This window comes from Rhynchophorus ferrugineus, unplaced genomic scaffold (assembly GCF_030347505.1).
Source record: "Rhynchophorus ferrugineus isolate W39M unplaced genomic scaffold, kcgeb_rfMv2 rfM1, whole genome shotgun sequence".
In the NCBI taxonomy this organism is placed as follows: Eukaryota; Metazoa; Arthropoda; class Insecta; order Coleoptera; family Curculionidae; genus Rhynchophorus; species Rhynchophorus ferrugineus.
In genome coordinates this window covers 68721773-68738914 of record NW_027472580.1, presented here as the reverse complement: position 1 = coordinate 68738914, position 17142 = coordinate 68721773, and the positions used below count along the sequence as shown (strand labels likewise).

General features: G+C 29.2%; 1 protein-coding gene across 2 annotated transcripts; it reads right to left on the bottom strand.

The window, feature by feature from the left end:
- Positions 1-911: 911 nt before the first annotated feature.
- On the bottom strand, positions 912-16810 carry LOC143206958 (uncharacterized). Of its 2 annotated transcripts, none has more exons than XM_076419860.1 (7): positions 16676-16810; positions 10046-11462; positions 6483-7022; positions 3510-3677; positions 2967-3273; positions 1335-1543; positions 912-1270 (listed from the first exon to the last, which is right to left on the bottom strand). In XM_076419860.1, the coding sequence occupies exons 2-7, from the start codon at positions 11447-11449 to the stop codon at positions 1091-1093; spliced, it is 2808 nt and encodes a 935-aa protein (XP_076275975.1). In that variant the 5' UTR covers positions 11450-11462; positions 16676-16810; the 3' UTR covers positions 912-1090. The 2 variants fall into 2 exon arrangements, with proteins under 2 accessions (XP_076275975.1, XP_076275968.1); XM_076419853.1 differs by lacking the exon at positions 16676-16810 and adding an exon at positions 11956-12081.
- Between the last annotated feature and the right edge of the window lie 332 nt (positions 16811-17142).

Genomic DNA, 17142 nt, shown 5'->3' with positions numbered 1-17142 from the left:
GTATGAGTAAATCCTATACCTAATTACCATAATTACAATAATCAATTACTATAAGTTATCTGCCAAAATTTTCTATAAATCTTTCGAAATATATTTATGTAATTTATTAAGGTAAGCTTGCTGACTACATAATAACAGTACTGTGGCTGTGAAATGGAAAAAAAACTAAAACGCACATTTTTATACATATTATTTTAAAAGCAATTAATATTATTATAACAATTAATAAAGTCCTCAGATATGTATCTGAGCAACTTCCAAATTAATATCATTTTATGGACACTATATTGTCATATAATGTATCATTTTTTCTCGATAAATACCTTTCTATCTCGAGATCAGAATACATGTGTATGGTTTCTGCACGCCATTGTGTATTAATTTAAAATAATAATTAAATAATAATTACAGTTGCGTTTACGTAGTAATTTTCCCATGGTGGATTCACATTTTCAAAGAATTGTAAATTCAATGACAATTTTATAACGATATAAACAGTTGAGAGAGACTCCAAGTCATGCTGAGATCGAATTTTAGTCAAAATTAATATAATTAAGAATATGTTTGTATATTTCACCAATTTCATTGCAAGATTTTAAAATGACTATAATTTGCATGAAATGTTTTTTAAGTATTTTGTTTATTTTGTTAGTTTTATTGCATGATATTAAAGTTACTCCAATTTTTATGCAATATTATATTTACATAAAATGGAAAAACATGTTTTTATTCGTTGCAGTTTTAATAAATAAAACGAAACCAATGAAATCTAATATGAACACATACCTATTTAAATACAACGTTGTATTAAAATTTTAAAACATTGGGTGATTAGCTTTATGGCTTTTCATATTTATGCATGTACATTTATAATTAAAACGTACATATTTATACGTACAAAATATCTTAGATGTTATTAAATGTTATTATTCAATTTTAAATTCATGCTGTATATTTAGATGTTGAGTCACGTGTATAACAACAAATAAAATAAAGATATAAAATATAAATTGGACAAAAATATTTTGTAAAAAATATTATATACATCACATTATGAGATCTATATTAACTAGAAGTAATTACTTTACAGTTATGATTTAATTTCATTTGTTTTCGAATAAGGTCTACTTTTTGAATGAGGCAAAGCGTATTTCAATTTATTCCAAAACCATGGATCGCCCCATTTAACATATGTATTTGTTTTCAAATAATTCTTCATCTCTTCGTCCAAGGTATCTTCATTCAAATCTCCATAGAGTACCACTATTACCTGTAAACGTTCAAAAACAATTTATATATATACATGGATATTTAGTGATGCTGAATCTTATTACCCTAGCTCTTCCCTCGCTGATAGCTTGCGTGTGCGCTGTGCGAAATTCCATTTTACCCCAGACACTTTCCATAAAGTTATTAGAAAGAATAACAAGGGTTCTTCGGGAGTTAAGGACAGAGTCAATAATTTGCTTGCTAATAAATTCTCCAGGTAGCCAGTTACGGTAATGAATACATATCTTGAATGGTATATCTCCTGATTCCAATTCTATAAGATTTAATGTAAACAATGTTAATAATATAACAAGGAACTAAATTAATTCAGGACATAGCAGTATAGGAGCATTAATACATTAATAGATAGGAGCAAAGCAGCAAAAACTAGTAAGTAAATAATTTAATTAATAGAAGTAAATTAAAAATAAAATATTGAAATTATAATACAATAAATAAAAATCACACAAAAGTGAGAAACGACGAACTCAAACAAAAAAATACAAAGTTACACTAGAAATATATAAATATATGTGACGGTTATTATTTATATTTTGAACCAATGTACAGTAATTTGTTAACGAAAATAGCTTTATTGGTTTTGAAATACCATCCATGATGATAGGTAGTTGTTTCAGCCGATGTGTGAGAGTTTACGTTGTCATGATAATATTCAAATATTCCTCGTTGTTAAAGATGTCGGTCAGTATTTTATCTGTTTGTAAGCGCGATCTGGCCTCTAGCGTCTTTGAAATATTGAAGACTCTTGTAACTGACCATGGCTAGAGGAGAAGGTGATTGGCAAATGAAGTATACTTGGGGAGTAGGCATGGACAGGCCACCTTAAATAAATCGAACCGAGGTGTTCTAAATTCTTCTCTTTCACTTTGTAACTTTTATTTTCGTTAAATGAAAGACCGCCTCGGTTGACTTAGCTTATAATTAGTGTTTAGTAAGTGTTTACAAGAAAGTCGTCAGTTGTGAGAAACTGAGGCACAGAGTGAATGGGCAACAAAATAAAAGGGCTCCAATGGCAGTCCAGTAAGAGAGCTATCTAAGAGGTGGCTAACAAGGAAAGAATTAGTTAATTAATCCAGCTAGTTTTTTTGTATTTCATAACACACTGAATCATTCTGAAATGATTTTTTTGAAACATCTGCTAACCAAATCGTTGTATAACATTCAGGATTCACCTTTTTATGTTGCTTTAACGGCACGGTGACCAGATATTCCGAAGAAACCAGTACTTCGAAATGCTTCGCGCACGACTCACTGTTGTCGAATTTAACTCCTTTTGAAAGACCCATATAGTGGATTTTCATTCTGAGTTGAGGCTCAAGTATATGTAAAACCTAAGATGCATCACTAACAAATTTCTTGTGATTTTAAGTATTGAAGCAGCAATTAAAACGGGCATCTTTTGAGCTTTTGTCAAATAATACAAGATTCGATGTAAAAAAAAGGTTGTATCGCCGCTAAATGTTGATTTGGGTCATATTTACGACTCTCAGAAATATTTCGCAGAGGTCAAAGATGTGGATCCATAATCACAATAATACTAACATAACGTACATAATAATTAACTAGATAAACTCAATTCAAAATAATACTTCAGTTCTACCACATAAACTAAATATAGTAAATAATGTAATAAAGGAAATATATTTAAGATTATTTAGCGGTCAAACTAGACTTACCTTTTAACAACTCATTTTGAACAAAGCTCTCATCCTTGTGAGAATAACTGATAAATATGTCAAATTCTTTCTCTTTGTCCAATTCTTCCTCAGCTATACACCACAAACAAATATTCTTTGAGTAAAGGTAGATCTTGATTGCATCTCCGTACCAATAATACACCATCATCAACGCAGATAAAAGAGCTAAAAATACTGTCGCAGTAACGAGCAAGACCATTTTTGTGACATTGTTCTGTTGCGGAAATATGTTGGTGTAAATAAGATATTCTCCAGTTTTATTGCATACAACTTCTGACTTATTAACCTAAAAATAGATATTAAGAGCTTAAATATCTGCTCCTTATTCTTTGTGAAAAGAGCTGAACACACTATATTTTTTATATCCTTAAGCGGGTATACGATAACTCACAGTCGCATACACATTCGAAATAAACGACTATTTAGATTTCGTAGAAATAATTTTTGACACAGAATTTCAAACACACATAAAACAATAATGCTTACGAAAATTACTAATATAAAAGTAATAATGTAACCTACCTTGATATTGTTGAATTCAATTAAAAATGATTGTAAATGTTTTGCGTTCTCATCGCATATCCAGTTATTATTTCCCAGATGAATTTTTCGTAAATTCTTATTTAATCCCAAACCTACAATTACTTTTTCATTTAAGGTTTTTAATTCATTATCCATTAAATTTAATTCCTATAACAACATATTACAAATTTACGAATATTATCTAGTGTATCATTCTGAAATCTTGTAGATTTAAGTAACATTTGGATATTAATTACTAACAATGATAATGAACAATGAGGTAACAAGAACTGAGAGTTATTTTTATATTTATTTAAATAACACATTTCAATTAGATATATTTCATATGTATTGTTAGTTTATTTTTGTATACAAGTCAATTATTTTTAACAATCTATCAATACGCTTAGCAATCATTTCACAAAGGCTAAAAAGATTTACTTTGGAATTTTCTATTAGAAATCATGTACAAATTAATAGATGGCAATAATATAATTGGTATTTTTTACAAAATAATGGCAGCATATATTTAGAATCAGCTTTTTGTTTGCCAATTTTATTTATTTAACTAACAGGTTTTTGCCCTAAAGAAAATTTTTAAAATATTTCCACAACCGCCATTACTTCCAATGATTCAATTCATCAGATGAATCAAATTTATCAAAGGTAAAATAGTGAACATAGAAGGAAACATATCTTCAAAACATAACTCAAGTAAAAATACTATTTTTTAAAAATCATTAAATCTTCAGATTTTTGTCAATACGGTGTTTCAAGTTATTTCAAATCAAAACGAAGAACACTGAGCATCAACGAATAAACGAAACAAACGACGCATTTAAAGTTATGAAGAAGCAGCATAGCTAGTATAAGTTGGCTACAAAAAATATTTAATATATTTGTCTAAAACAAGAGTATAAAATCAAAATCAGACGAATGAAAGATGTATGAAAAAATGCAAATATATTCCGGAATGACTCTCATCAATATCATTTCAGAGTTAAGAGTATTTCACTTAATTTGACAACAAAAAATTTCATTTATTAATTACCATCGTGACATCTTACCATCTTATCATTGATTCTAAGACTTCGCGTTATCTCTAATACGAATAGTCAAATGTTATATGTTATAAAGTCGACATATAAGACTCTTTATTTCCATAGACAATGAAACAGTTAAAAACATTCTATAACAATAAGTATCGTAAAATCAAACATATACTTATTTTTTCTTTTTTCTAGAATTAGAACAACGAATGTAAAAATAAAATTTCACATTAACATGATGATCTGACAATGTGATAATATAAATATGAGATGTAATATTGGTCGTATACATGTATTTTAATCAACTATATCAATAAGTTAAATTGCGAAGTATTAATGACAATAAATGTTAATTTCGATAGCATTTACTGTAATATACATAAAATATTTTTAACAAATATATTGAACGGACCGAAAAATAGGTACTCAGTAAAAAGTAATAAATAATCAAATCTAAATTTTTAACATATAAACTTCAAACTGACCGCTTGGCAATAATCTGATCTGAAAAAGGCTGATCAATAGCTGTAATAATATTGTAAATAGATAAATAGGTTTAGGTAAATATTAAGCATAATTGTATGCATATATATACAGTAGAGTATAAAATACGTGTAGTAGATAGGTTAATACTATTTTAATTGTTTTTTGTCTTAAAAATCTAAATTTGATTATTTTTTACGGTATTTAAGTCGGTTGATTTTTTTAAAAATATATTAATTTTCTCTTTTTAGTGATGGATATTTACTCTATAAATTGCGCAGCTATTTTATTAAATTTTACAATGGGTAGATCAAGTGAAGGTGCGGCATGCGGAAAAATATGAATGGAGAAGTAGTTTCACAAATGTTCTAACGAAACTCTAACAATAAAAGGTTGTTATCCCCGTCGGAAATCGAACCGTCGACCTCTGCGTGTGAACCATTACACGATAGAAATAATTTCCTGTACTACTTCTCCGACTTTTCATATACAATAGTTAGTGCTTAATAAGCCAACTAAATGGGTTTCCACTGAACTATTTCCGATTTTCCGTCACATCGGTTCAGCATATTTTAGATAAACAAATAAGTGAAACCTTTAAGCAAATACCTTTTAAATTTGAGGATTTCCCTCGATTTCGCCAGATTCCGCCATCAGATCCTGACTTGGTTCCAATGGGACCACCTGGGAAGTGCATTCTTTCGAACAGTAAAGAATTTTGAAAATTTGTCCATAATTTACGGAGAAATCGGTGAACATATATTAAAAAATCGGTTAATAAAGCGACAATTTTCTACAAAGTATTATTGAGTTTTCACCGTATAGAGATGCTAATTATGGAAAGCTTTAAATAGAACTAATTTTTCGATATTCCTTGCTTTTGTTTGAATTGAAAAATGGATCTAATACCACAATCTTAATTTAAAAACCCGAAAAAAGTTCCACATCGGGGCCAATGAAATAATCATGGCAGTATACTGTGTATACGATAGCGAATGCAATTTTTACTGCACATGTCTACCAATGTTTATTAAACAAATTTAAAGACGTTTTGTCGCTCAATAAAAAACAGAAGAAGTAAGAGACAGGTACAAAATCATCTCCACTAAGTTACGAAGAATATATTGTTACAACTCCACTGTAAACTTCTACCATACCGAGCGTGCTCACCAGTAATACCGCTTCCTGATTATTACTTGTTCAGATCAATGCAGCATGGCTTGGTTGATACATCATTTCTAAATTCTGGCCTGCGAAAACTTATCAATGATTTGATCGCTTCGAAACCAACATCATACTTTCCACACGGTATCGCTATGTTGTCGGAATGATTGATGATTACATTTTGTATCAGTTTTCCTTAATAAAAGCCTTGACTTAAATGAATAAGTCCAAATGTTACTTATTATCTAAACAATAATTTAAAAATGGTTATACTTACAATAACATCAGGTGGGGTCCATTTTAAATCCGTAATTTTATTGTTGGACAAATCTAAAACAGACACATTGTGATAACTGCCTAAATTTTCCTGCATGTCTAAATCCAAGTGATTATCGTTCAATAACACAACAATTTTATTGAATGTATAGCGTAGATTATCGATTTGTATGTCTGATAGTACTGGATATTTTGTCAAATTTCTTGAGGAACAGTCAACTATTATCGACATATCGCTCGATACATAACTGCAGTTGCACTGGATTGGACAATTTAGTATATTAAAAATGTCACATATCTCTTCCTGATTTATGCAGATGGTATCTGTAGCACTGATAATAAAGGAGGATTTTGATGAAGATTTGTCATCAACAACGCCTACATCAAAGGATTTACAATTACATTGAATGTAGTTGTTTTCAGTATCTAAATAAATTGACCAATTATGTCCCCTTGAAATGCCTTTAATGTCCATATTTTTGATTTGATTATCGACTAAGCTTATTGACATATTGGCGTCATCAGCTATTATAGTCCTATTCTAAAATATAATAAATTAAATAATATAAATAATGTCTTAGCATATCTTTTATAAATACATCAGCTAAAAAGTTTGATCACTTCATTTCCAGAATCCGAACTCATCTACATAAATAAACTATTTAAGTGTAAACAAATGAAAATAATTAAATATACATGATTAAAACAACTACAAATAAATAGCACATGAACAGCGGATTGACATTGATATAATTTGATAACTGACAGTTAGGAATCGCTCAACGTAAAATCGACATCAAAACCATTGAATGTACTATTACTCAAAAGATAAATTACTTGAAATGTTGAAAGTGAATATCGAGCAATTGCGATGATAACTAATTCTGAGAAACAATTTTATAATATAAATTATTTGTTATTGCTTAAAAATACTTTATTTCTGCAAGAAGGGAAAGACGATGATTAATAAAAAACGAAATTTGACTAGGAAATTATTTTTAAATTATAAAATGTATCAGCGATGTGTACAATCGCAAATGCTAGGCCTAACAAATCTGGAAATTGTTGAAGTTCCCTGTGACATTAGATTCCCATACGATCACAAACCAACCTACAAAATACCTACGAAAGTAGAAATGGAAAAATTAAAAATAGGAAACTTATCAGAAAGTAAATAGAGTTTTTTAATAATTTTTATGATCTTTATGTATAATTTAGATGAAAAGAATATAAATATGAAAGAGTAAATGTTGAAAGATGTTTCGCAAACTAATTTCAAACTGAATATAAATGAACTACTCATATGAAACAATGATATGTTTGAGTATCAAAAATCCGTAGTCGGAAAAAATATATGGGATTGCTTCTTTACTCTTGACATCCATATTGATGTTATTCATTCATCTCTCATTTAGTTTAATAACAGTGCTTGATTTTTCTTTGGTTCTTGGTGCTTTTAACTAAGAAACCAGGAAACAACAAAAAATTTATTTTAATTTCGGCGTTTTAAATGTAATTTCTTACACCGAGTAAATAAAAATATTGTAGAATGTATTTGCAAGAAATCTCTTGAACATTGCATCATCATAAGAACGCATCTTTCTAGACTATTATTGAGTACGAATGTCTATCACAAACAAATGTTGAATTAACAACATTGAAAAATTACCATATTCACTTGACGTTGCTCCGGTCGATTTACTTGTTTCGTTAAAAATAAAATTAGCACTTACAGACATTTCATTTCAGAAAACATGTTTTAAAATATTGGTCAAATTTATTATTCTTATTCTAACACTTTTTGCAAAACTACCCGAACTGCCAGCTACCAAAACTGTATATCATAAATTGACAGGTTATTGTGTTGTAAGTAGGCGTACAACTGAACTGAACAACATCCAATATATTTATGTGTGTCCCAGTGAAGTTCACAAGGTCCAATATTACACCTCTTGTAACAAATTGTCCTACCGACCTCAAGTAACGATACTGTTGCAACATATGCTAACGATGTAGCAGTTTTATCATCTCACCAAGATCCACCAATGTCAGTAACCAAAAACATCCGACTTCATCTCCGATGAGACAAAATCTATTAACGTAAAGTTATTTTTGCGTACTGCTTGTAATCAGTAACGATTAATAATTATGAACTTCCACAAGCAGAGAGTGTTAAATATCTGAAAAAGTGTTTGGATTAACGATAACTCGGGATAGACCTATATTAACAAAACCATTAACTAAACAACTTGAACTGAAGCAATTGTATTGATAAGTGCTGCGTGTCATCTTCGAAGCATTGACTACAAACCGGAAAAAAAGCAGCGGACTACAAACCAATTCAGGACGACGGGATAAACAGTTAACACCTGGGCTACAAATTGGTCCATGGTCTAACACGTACACGGAGCTGATTTTACTGCATTCGCAGCTTTTCCGTTTAGCACTAACCTTCAAAAGAAAGCTGTTAAAATTTCATTTTCTTTCTAGTTATAAGTTTATGAGTATGTGCTAAAAGTGACACTACTTTTGTTATTTTCAAAACAATGGATCAAAAACAATTTCGTGCTTTAATTTTACATTGCTTCTTGATGAGAAAAACACCGTTCAAGCGATGCAATGGCTTGAAATATATTATAACGGTTACGCTCCATCAAAAACCACAATAAAGCATTACTTTGCTGACTTCAAATAAAGTCGTAGAAACATCGATGATGCAGAACGCAGTAAACGTCCTAATAATGTAGTAACAACTGAAAACGTAAACAAATCCACAAAATCGTTTTGGGTCATCGACATGTGAAGTTTCCTGAATTAGCTAACATGGTAAAGATATTAGAGGAACACGTTTGTTTTATATTGTATCAATCTTTGACTATGAGAAAGTTCTGTTCAAAGTGGGTACCGCGTTTGCTCACTATTGACCAAAAAGAAGAACGTGTTGATGATACCGAGCAGTGTTTGACCATGTTTAAACATAACAAACTGGAATTTTTGTTGATGAATAAAGCCAATATTTAACAATAAAACGAGTTTCCTTTGTAACGCCCGGAGCTTTTCAGCCCAAGTGTTAAAAGTGCGCTATGTCATAATTATGTGTATCTCGCAAGACGGCCAATTAAAGCCAATTTTGAAATTGAACTGCGTTTTCTTTGTTATGTCCGGGACTTTTCGGCCCATGTGTTAAAAATAAGGAAATGTTATAAAATTAAATTAATAGTTACTTACAACAAGTAATTCAGTCTCGCATAAAATATACAGTAGAACGCCCACTAAACTAAACAGAATATCTTTGTTTGCAGCAAGCCAGACAATGACTGTATAAAGCGTATAAACCTTACTTAAGTGTTAAAAGTGCGCTATATCATAATTTTGTGTATTATAAATTAAATTATATATTATTGTTAATTAAAATATATTATTACATAAATCATAAAAGAATAGTTTTTAGAATAAAATAAAATAATAATTAAATTAAGTTCTGGATTATAAACTTTTTAACCGAAATATCAATTTTATCATATTTAATGACTTTTGCGGAAAACATTTACAGAACTTACTTACCAATACAACTTCCTGAATGTAATTGTTAGATAAATCCAATATTGACATCATTACATTAATGTACAAAAGTTCCGAAAAAGCTTTAATTCGATTATTCCTTAATATAAATTCATTGCCTCTTATACGAACATTTGACTCTCCAATTTGTTCTATAGCATTACTACCAGCGTCAATTATCTTCAAAAATGTAGCTGAGGAGAATAATTGTAGACTAAGCTTCATAAATTTATTGTTATTGATGTAAATCTCTCTGATACTCGTCGTGTTAATGAAGATCTCATTCGGTAAAAACTGAAGTTTGTTGAAGCTTAAATCCAAAGTATTCATAAATCTCAGATTACCAAATGTCTTGTTCTCTATAGATGTTAATATATTTCTAGAAATATTTAAATGTTGAAGATTTACTGTATCTTGAAACAAATCTGATGGCAATTTATTCAAATTGCACTGGCTAATATTCAAATATTTTAACTCACTCAACCCTTTAAAAATGTGTCCCTGTAGAGTAAGATTTTCATTATTAGATAAATCTAAAGTTTCCAAGTGATTCATTTTCAAGAAACCTTCATGCTGAATCTCATATAGATTATTGAAACTGATATTAAGATATCTAAGGTTCGAAAAATCAATGAAGGTCCGTTTGCTGATAATATTAATTCGGTTTTGACTCAAATCAAAATAAGTTATATTTCTTAAATTTGTTATTTGTGATCGATCCAAATTTAATATTTTATTATTGTTTAGTTTAACAACTTTTAGTTCTCTGGTGGTGTTAAATATACCATCATCAATTTCCAATAGGTTATTCGAAGACAGATCTATATGTTCAAGTGTCTCTGTAAGCTGTTTAAAATCTTTCATTTTAATGTTAAAATTTGTTAAACTCAAGGCTTTCATTTTTTTAATATTCCAAAAAAAGTTTTTTTCCATATTCAGGATATTCTTTTTATTTATTGGGTACAATATGTTGTTTTCAATATTCAGATAAGTTATATTTGGATAAATCGTTAGTAATCTATTTGATAACATTATTCTTCGAAGCTTGTCAGTATTCAAGCTGTACTTAATATGTCTGTACATCGTTTTTTGACATCTTCTGATCATTTCCTCCATTGTCAAAGATGAGCTATCATCAATACTTGTCAGGTAATTCGCATCGAAAGACACAACGTTCGGTACAAACATCTGAGGAACATTTCTGCAGTTTATTTCAATACCACTTTTGTCAATACGAATATCAAGATATTTCAAATTTTTATTATATGAACTATATTTTCGGGAACTGTATAGTTTTCTAGAACAACTGCATTTTTTGTAGCAATAGAAACCAACCGTCGAATGTAAAATTAAAAATAACAATGTTAGCAATTGCATTTCTCTCCGTAGAAGCTGTAGGGGATCCATAGCTTTACCCGATCTTTAAAAAAAGAAAAGAACATTATTAACTTTTAATTCTAGAAATTCTAGTAGAAACACAAAACATAGAGACATATAATGGATAAATTAAATAGGCCCAATCGTAACCATTTTTTCATTATGTATTTTGGTTACTAGAAGCTCGGAAGTATAAAAACAAACATTTTACAAATCATTTTTTAAAAAAACATTTTTTAAATCTATAGGACATCTTAGTTATATATATATATATATATATATATATATATATATATATATATATATATATATATATATATATATATATATATATATAATTTTACAGAAATTTGTTATTATGACATACTTTTTATGGAATTTGCGGTAAAAATATTTACTTTAAATATAGAAACAAAACAAACGTATTGAGTTTCAGGACCGAAAAGTTCAAATTCCTTATTTTCCAAAGGTTACCGCTCTAATCCAAATTAGATTAAATTAGACTACCTAAGCTAAAGTTACAATTAAACACTTACACATTATGAAACTTCATATAGTATGGTCATCGTGTAGTTCTTCGTTGATTAGGTAATGATAAGCAGTGATAATTAATGAAAGAACGTTGTTTTGGCGTCGTTGGATTACTAGTTGGTTTGTTCGTTTATTGCCATAAGTCGGGAATATTTTCCATCTAACCGTTTGTTCGTTTATTGGTCTTTATTGATGTTTTCTCTTTAACTTACCATCGAGACTGGTACCAAGGTATTTTACTGATTCTGCTTGAGGAATCAGGTATTTGTCAATAATAAGGGTTTATATCTATATATTAATAGAGTGAGCGAAAATTTAGCCTGCCTTTTTTATGAAATCGGGACACCTGAGGCGTAAAATTTGGTACAGTTAAAGCTTATATCGAGGAAGAATATTTAGGCCTAATATTTTTCTGTAATATGCGCTACAAATAAATATATTCCAATAAAACGAAAAACATCTAAATCAAGCAACCTGGACTGGCCTCAGATCAGTGACACAAAATATATAAACAAACTAAGTGGCTAGCTCTGCGGACTAAGGGTTTATTAGCTCGTCGACAATAATATACTAGGATCGGATCTCGCTGAGAATAAAGTTTTTTTTTTAAGTTTATAAAATAAAGTATAGTGTTCGTTAAAATTAGGTTGATGTTTGTTTTTTATTTGTGAAATGATCTTAAATCGAAAAGTGAGTGATTAAAACATTATTAAGCGAAGTTATTAATTTTAAGCAGTGATTCGTGTTACTTTCGGTTATTCCCGTGTTGTTCGAAATATTAAAGAGTTATGGCAGGTTTGGATAAAAAGCCATTAAGAATAATATGGTTAGGTAAAGCTATATTTTAAATTTTTTGCGGAAAAAATAAATTAATGTGCCCGTTTCATCGGAAGGTATTATATAGAGCTGTGAAAGAAAAACCCGACATATGTGAAAATTGTATCACAACATAGATTAACAAATTTCATTGCTAACAAGATATTTAGATTTTCAAAATCACATTATTTATTTAAATTTAAAAAATATTTTTGGTTTAGGACTGTTATTAATTGATATGGTTCTGGAGAAGGGTTGTTAAAATTTTCTATAAATTTTAGTGGCATTGACTTTTAATTAAATTCAGGTTTTATTAGTAAATTCATTTTTAACAAAGCACTAACTGAATATTGCAGGTAATAAATATGTTAATTTGTGCACCAAGAGTTATAAGGAATATCGCAAAAAATATTAACAGTTATGATATAGTTTTAGTTTATAGTAATAGTTTTATATGATTTGAATTGGGACATATGGGACATAAGACGAAGTATAAAGCAATAGATAAATGAAATCCATAGAGGACCAACTGTAGATGATCTATCTGTGAGCACGAGATCGAAGAATGAAATAATAAATTATTAAAAAATCTAGCTAAATAAACTATTTTTTTATCAGCCTGGTGTATTTATTGTCTTGATAACACATATTTTAAGTGAGAAATATGGATAAATGAAGAGGACTATATGAATACATAATTAAAATAAAGAAAATATGCGGGATTTAAAATGAAACTAACTACATAATTTAACTACATAAATGGAAGACGTAGGACAAATACAAAAAAATAATTAATAGTAGTTAAAGTAGAAAAATTAAATTAGAAGTTGTTACAGTTCTGAAAATAATCTTACTTGTGATACTTCCTTATAATGTTCAGTGGTGTAGTAATTTACACTTACTAATACTTTGTTTGTAATTAAAATTAATAGAAATTATATTTAATTTAATGAAAATATGTGTTAATATACAGTCATTTATTAATTTAATTAATGTTACGTATCAAATATATTTCTGATCTTATATTGAAAATACTGTGAAAACAAGTTTTTAAGTAACATATTTTTAATTTGGTCATTTTACTCTATTATGAGAGATACATTAACTTAATAAACATAAACTTAATACATTGTGGTCGAATTTCGACCAGAGGGCGATCACTAGTAATGATAATAATAGCGAAGCTATCTAGAAAAATCTTTTCCTCCCTATCTTTGGTACATTTGTGCATCTTATTCATTTCTTGTCATAATGATTATGTCGTCGCTTGGTTTTCTAAGGACCGTTTCTTTTGTCATTGGGAATCAGCCGTTTATAGCACATACACGAATGCAGATACAAGAATTGCCCAGGTTACTGAAGTGACTGTGCTGTTTTCGTTGTCGGATTTTACACACTTACGGATTGATAATCAGAATCAGAAACAAAAAAATAACATTTATTTACAATACCTCCGAAGGTATTCGAACCTGCGCCTATCGCATCAGTAGGAGGACCGTTCTATTCCCTTAACAATTGTTGGTACTATGTGGTATTTGTAATCAAATAATGTACGCACTTATATGTATTTACAAAATTATATTGTGATATAATTAATAAGCTATCCTAGATAAAATGTTATTAAATATGCATAATACTTAAATACAACATTTTTACTTGCATAATATATTTACTTCTGTTATTTAAACATTAAAATTAGCTATCAAAATATAAGAAGGGACATTTGTTAATTGTCAACCATGTTTGAAATGTTTTAATTGAAAAATAAACTCCCCACTAGCTTCTGTTTTATTATTTAAATTTTAAATACAATTTAGAGTAAATTCAATTTTCCCTCATTAATGCTAATTAATATTTAATGATTTAATATTTTCGTGTCATAAACTATATGGTCATCAATACATATTTGAATGTTATTTTATACATTCTTTGCGACATGTGAGGGCGCACCTCATGTGCTATCTTGATGGTGGTAGGTATACTCTTTATTTAAATGTACAGGGTTCCGGTCAGATCAAAAACAAAAACTGTTAGATGATTTAAAACATTTTTTGGAGCTCTTTAACAAAAATAAAAATAATTGCTAAACAAAAAACACATCAGAAGTTAAAGATGCATTGGAATCAATGTTGAAATAGTGTCACAAAATATTTTCTTAGACCTGAAACTTATTGAATGATATATTGTAGATTCTGTAATAGTGGCTATATTAAGTAAACAGATATATTGTGTTAAGATGTATGTAATTACTAGCATATATACCATATGAATATTTAGAATCTAATGTGTTATTAATTGATAAAAATTGGTACTCACTGGAAATTGCGTGATATTTTGTGGTTTTATAAACATAAATCAATGAATCATTTTTCAAGGAATAGGCTTAAAATAATAAACTTTTTTCTCATCTTTATTTATGAATTGTAATTCGTAATTGTATTAGTCAGTTACTTTTACATTTGTACATATATAATTAACTGTTACTAATAATGTAATAATTGAAGGAAGCTATGTGTTTGTATAGATTACCTATCAAAATATTTTATAAAACCACAATAACTTCCATACCCAACAATTATAATGATAGTAAATAAAGCACTAAAATTAATTGAATTTACGCTTTGTTGACAACAATATTACGTTTTATATAATCATGAGGCATATTAAAAACGTATATTACCATATTTTATAAATTTTATAACTAAAAAGAGACAACTTAAATTTCTCTCTATAAGAAATAAAAATAACCTCTGAACAAACTACAAAAATTGAATCAACCATAGTTAAATTAAGTCATTAATAGAACAAAAATATATATTCTAGATAATAATTTTTTGAAATAATACATGGACTGAAAAGTCCCGAGCTTAACACATAGATCCCACTAGCTTAATTGCATTCACCGCTTCCGCGTTAGTACTAACCTTCAAAAGAAAACCCTTAAAATTTCATGATTTTCTACTCTAAGTGTGTGAATTATTGTACTAAGAGTGACACTACTTTTGTTATTTTCAGAACAATTGATCAAATACTTTCAAATAATTTCATGTTTTAATTTTGCGTTGCTTCTTGATGAGAAAAAATACCGTTCAAGCGAAGCAGTACCTTGAAAAGTGATATGAGGACTCCGCTCAGCCAAAAACAACAATGAATCGTTGGTTTGCTGACTTCAAATGTGGTCGTAGAGATACCGATGATGCAGAACGCAGTGGATGTCCAAATGAGGTAGTAACACCAAAAAACGTTTTAAAAATCCACAAAAACATTTTGAATTATCGAAAAGCGAAGTAAAGATATCAAAAAAATTTGTTAGTTTTATATTGCATGAGCATTTGACAATGATAAATCTCTGTTCAGAGTAGGTTTATTCACCAAAATCAAGAACGTGTTGATGGTTCTGAACAGTAGTGAAACATAACCGGAATTTTTGCACCGATATGTGACAATGGATAAAACATGGATCAATCACTTTAATCCAGAATCAAAACGATCGTCATCTGATTGGACAGCAGCTGGTGAACCCGTCCAAGGCGGCAAAACAATGCCAAAACTACAAGAATTTGACTTCAAATTACTTCCACATCGACCGTATTCGCCAGATTTGTCTCTCAGCGACTACTGCCTATTCGCAGACCTCGAATAAATGCTCACCGGTAAAAAATTTCGCTCGAATGAAGATGTTATCGCTGAAACTCAGGCCTATTTTGAGGCAAAAGAAAAATCGTCCTATAAAAGTGGAAGTGAAATGTTAGAGCGGCGCTGGAATGATTTTGTGGCTCTTGGTGGAGATTACGTTGATGAATAAAGCCAATTTTGAAAAAAAACTGTGTTTTTTGTTATGTTCGGAACTTTTCAGCCCATTTGTTAAAAATAAGGAAATGTTATAAAATTAAATTAGTAGTTACTTACAAAAAGTTATTTAGTCTCGCATAAAATATACAGTAGAACGCTCACTAAACTAAACAGAATATCTTTGTTTGCAGCAAGCCAGACAATGACTGTATAAAGCATATAAACCTGTGCTTACGACACAATAATACTAACGCACTGCGGCTTGGAATTTCTACTATGAACGCTTCTCAATTAATTAATACTTTTTTTAGACATCCATGACATATAAAACGGAATTCCCAAATATTTTAATGAGTTGGGATAAAAGCAATTTGGTGTTTGGTTTCTCTTTTCATATTTGTCAAAACGAATTTATCTATATATTAAGTGTAATATTACTAATATTTTTATGTAATATGCGCTACAAATCAATATATTCCAATAAAACGAAAAACGGATTAAGAGTTTAGCTTATCGACAATAACGTACTAAGACCGAATCTCGCTGGGATTAAAGGCTTTTTTATGTTTATAAAATAGTATTGG

Excerpts from the sequence above, each read along its gene's own strand:
- LOC143206958 (XM_076419853.1), bottom strand. Across the intron at positions 3,274-3,509 it reads TTGAATTCAACAATATCAAG|GTTAATAAGTCAGAAGTTGT; the intron begins GTAGGTTACATT and ends ATCTATTTTTAG. Across the intron at positions 1,271-1,334 it reads TCAGCGAGGGAAGAGCTAGG|GTAATAGTGGTACTCTATGG; the intron begins GTAATAAGATTC and ends GAACGTTTACAG.